Genomic DNA, 3,753 nt, shown 5'->3' with positions numbered 1-3,753 from the left:
TTCCCCTGTATTTTAGATTTTAGTCATTTAGCAGACGCTCTTATCCAGAGCGACTTACAGGAGCAATTAGGGTTAAGTGCCTTGCTCAAGGGCACATCGACATATTTTTTACCTAGTCGGCTCGGGGATTAGAACCAGCAACCTTTCGGTTACTGGCACAACGCTCTTACCCACTAAGCTACCTGCCGCCCCATGGCTTTATGATGTTTGTGTGTGTGTGTGTGCTCTCGGGTCTTTACGTGTGTGTTAGTGTGTGTGTGTGCTTAGCATGTGTCTAATTCTCTATACGGTGTGTCTCTCTAAACAGTTGTTTCCAAACTAGACTGAACAGTGGAGGTGACCACCGTCCTGCCGGCTAACAGTATGTTCACACCCACCTTTTTGCAGGTCAGTGTGTAGCGTTCTGACCTGTACTGTATAGGTTAGAGATGTGACAAGTGTAACATTTTCCTTAAAGTAAAAAATAAATAAAAAATAAACATATTCTTAAAACAATAAGAAAAATGTTTTTCACAATGCAGATATCTTCCTGCATATGACCGCTAGGGGGCGATGCAGTTCAATCTACCGCAGTCCTGGTTACAGACAGCGCTCACCTTACTGCTGTCCGCCACCCCACTCAGCAACAATGGTAGTTTTAGGTTCTCTGCTGTGGGCCTCTCCTCCATGTTCTCAGTGGTCAGTACATGGGACTTCCTGTCCCACTTCTTGTAATGGCTCGTTGCAGTGATGTATGACAGTGTGTTCATAGAATTCCAACAATCTGCTGTTAACGCCACGTATGGGGCCTTTGAGAGCTTGTGCTTTGTACTTGCAGAGCCGTCATTGTGCAATCTCTCCACCCGGGCCGTCACAGTTTTTGGACATGGCATCTTCTAGTCTGGTTCTAGATATGCCATCAGGGGAGTGACGCCGACATCCTCTACCATTGATTCTAGATATACCATAAGCGCAGTGAAGCCAACATCCTCTACCATTGACAATGGCTGCTTATCAACTGTAATCAGTTCTGTAATCAGCGGTGTGATTTTCTCTTATCGTACTTCTTTCGTGTGAACCTGTCTGTTGTTGGGGACCTGCACTGCTCCCAGCAACGGGTCGGGTCTCCCGGTGCCTCCCTTTTTAGATGGATAAGCGTTGCACCTGTACTGACACTGTAGCTCAATTCCACCTCGCAAAGTTTGAATTTCACCACCTTCTCATTTTTAACTTCTCAAAGTATTGCCGTACTCACTCTCTGCCATTTATCCAACTCTTAACGACAATGACGTGCGGCACGCTTTATATCCTTGGCAAAACATCTCCTACTAACTTACAGCGTTGTTGCGGTATTTGTTAGATAGTAATTTATCCTTTATGATGATGATCGGGACCTGTTAGTGGTTGTTTTGTGATAACTGCACTGGGATTTTAATTTGATAAAACATTTGTTTAAATGTTCACACCCCTAGTGTAGGTCAGTGTACTGGGCTGTAGCCCCATAACCATGCCTTTCGACACACTTATATAATAATATTAATGATATACGCCATTTTAGCAGACACTTTTATCCAAAGCGACTTACAGTCATGCATGCATGCATAACATTTTTACATATGGGTGGTCCCAGGAATCGAACCCACTAATCCTAGCATTGCAAGCATCACGCTCTACCAACTGAGCTACAGAGAACAAATCTCCCTCTGTCACATTAGTGGATACGTGCACTGCTCTCAGGGCAGGTCTAGCAGTCAGAAGTGACTTTTCATTGCAGGTTAGGAGAACTTACGCAGCAGTTTACGAGAATTAACATGGCAGGTTAGGAGAATTAGGTTAAAATTAGGAAAAGGGTTATGGTTAGGGTTAGCTAAAATGCTAATATTGTCCATGTCGCAACTTGAATGTATCTCAAATCAAATCAAATCAAATGTTATTTGCCACATGCGCCGAATACAACAGGTGTAGACATTACCGTGAAATGCTTACTTACAGCCCTTAACCAACAATGCATTTATTTCTTAATAAAAAAGTAAAATAAAACAACAACAACAAAAAAGTGTTGAGAAAAAAAGAGCAGAAGTAAAATAAAATAACAGTAGGGAGGCTATATATACAGGGGGGTACCGGTGCAGATTCAATGTGCGGGGGCACCGGCTAGTTGAGGTAGTTGAGGTAATATGTACATGTGGGTAGAGTTAAAGTGACTATGCATAAATAATTAACAGAGTAGCAGCAGCGTAAAAAGATGGGGTGGGGGTGCAAATAGTCCGGGTAGCCATGATTAGCTGTTCAGGAGTCTTATGGCTTGGGGTAGAAGCTGTTGAGAAGCCTTTTGGACCTAGACTTGGCGCTCCGGTACCGCTTGCCGTGCGGTAGCAGAGAGAACAGTCTATGACTAGGATGGCTGGAGTCTTTGACCATTTTTAGGGCCTTCCCTCTGACACCGCCTGGTATAGAGGTCCTGGATGGCAGGAAGCTTGGCCCCAGTGATGTACTGGGCTGTACGCACTACCCTCTGTAGTGCCTTACGGTCGGAAGGCCGAGCAGTTGCCATACCAGGCGGTGATGCAACCAGTCAGGATGCTCTCGATGGTGCAGCTTGTAGGAACTTTTTGAGGATCTGAGGACCCATGCCAAATCTTTTCAGTCTCCTGAGGGGGAATAGGCTTTGTCGTGCCTCTTCACGACTGTCCTTGGTGTGTTTGGATCATGATAGTTTGTTGGTGATGTGGACACCAAGGAACTTGAAGCTCTCAACCTGTTCCACTACAGCCCCCGTCGATGAGAATGGGGGCGTGCTCAGTCCTCTTTTTTTTTTTTTTCCTGTAGTCCACAATCATCTCCTTTGTCTTGGTCACGTTGAGGGAGAGGTTGTTATCCTGGCACCACACGGCAGGTCTCTGACCTCCTCCCTATAGGCTGTCTCATCGTTGTTGGTGATCAGGCCTACCACTGTTGTGTCGTCAGCAAACTTAATGATGGTGTTGGAGTCGTGCCTGGCCATGCAGTCATGGGTGAACAGGGAGTACAGGAGGGGACTGAGCACGCACCCCTGAGAGGCCCCTGTGTTGAGGATCAGCGTGGCAGATGTGTTGTTACCTACCCTTACCACCTGGGGGCGGCCCGTCAGGAAGTACAGGATCCAGTTGCAGAGGGAGGTGTTTAGTCCAGGATCCTTAGCTTAGTGATCTACCTACAACCAGGCCTGCCCTAAGAACAGTCTTCGTTTCTACTAATGTGACCCTGTGCCCAGTGTCAGCAATGTCATCGTGGTTGCATATGAATGATGGAGGCACTGATTAACATCAGTCCTGGTCTGTCTCTAAGCTCTGAGTCAGTCAGGTCCATGTGTGAACAGGGAAGTAGGTGTCATGGATACAGGGGTCCTCAGGGAGAAACAGGAGAGCTGCTGTCCTGTTACATTACAGCAGGCCTCAGGCTATCAGAGAAAACACTATGCCCAGCTCTAGTCTTTGGGCATAATGATGTGCCCAAAGACGTTAATAGGTGGCCTTGTCAGCTTAGTTCTACTGCTGAAATGTTTAAGAGTGGTTACATTTCTCCAGCCCCATCCCTCAGCTTTAAGGCCTGCCATTTGTTCGTCTAAAAAACTGATCCCAGATTGTAGCTTTAATGTATCAGCACCTTCCCAGGGTGAGAAATATCTCCCAGCAGCCCCCTCTCTCCCCAGGACCAGGAAGTCTAAGAGAAAGAGATTATTATCTTTCTCCTCCCTTTTCTCTCTCCATCCCTCCCTCCACTTCTCCGTCCCCT

The 3,753-nt window shown here is 46.4% G+C and overlaps 1 protein-coding gene across 1 annotated transcript in view; it reads right to left on the bottom strand.

Moving 5' to 3' along the window:
• Window positions 1-542: 542 nt before the first annotated feature.
• Window positions 543-3,753, bottom strand: part of LOC311100926 (kinesin-like protein KIF16B) — a gene marked incomplete at its 3' end in the record, with an annotated part of 31,838 nt that continues 28,627 nt past the window's right edge. Inside the window, exon 15 of the mRNA XM_084141905.1 lies at window positions 543-766. Within this exon, the coding sequence (XP_083998031.1) occupies window positions 543-766 (224 nt within the window). The remainder of the gene's footprint in view (window positions 767-3,753) is intronic.

This window comes from Coregonus lavaretus, assembly GCF_964263955.1.
Source record: "Coregonus lavaretus genome assembly, chromosome: 25".
NCBI lineage: Eukaryota > Metazoa > Chordata > Actinopteri > Salmoniformes > Salmonidae > Coregonus > Coregonus lavaretus.
Note: the sequence above shows the minus strand (reverse complement) of the source record. Positions and strands in the feature narration are given on the sequence as shown.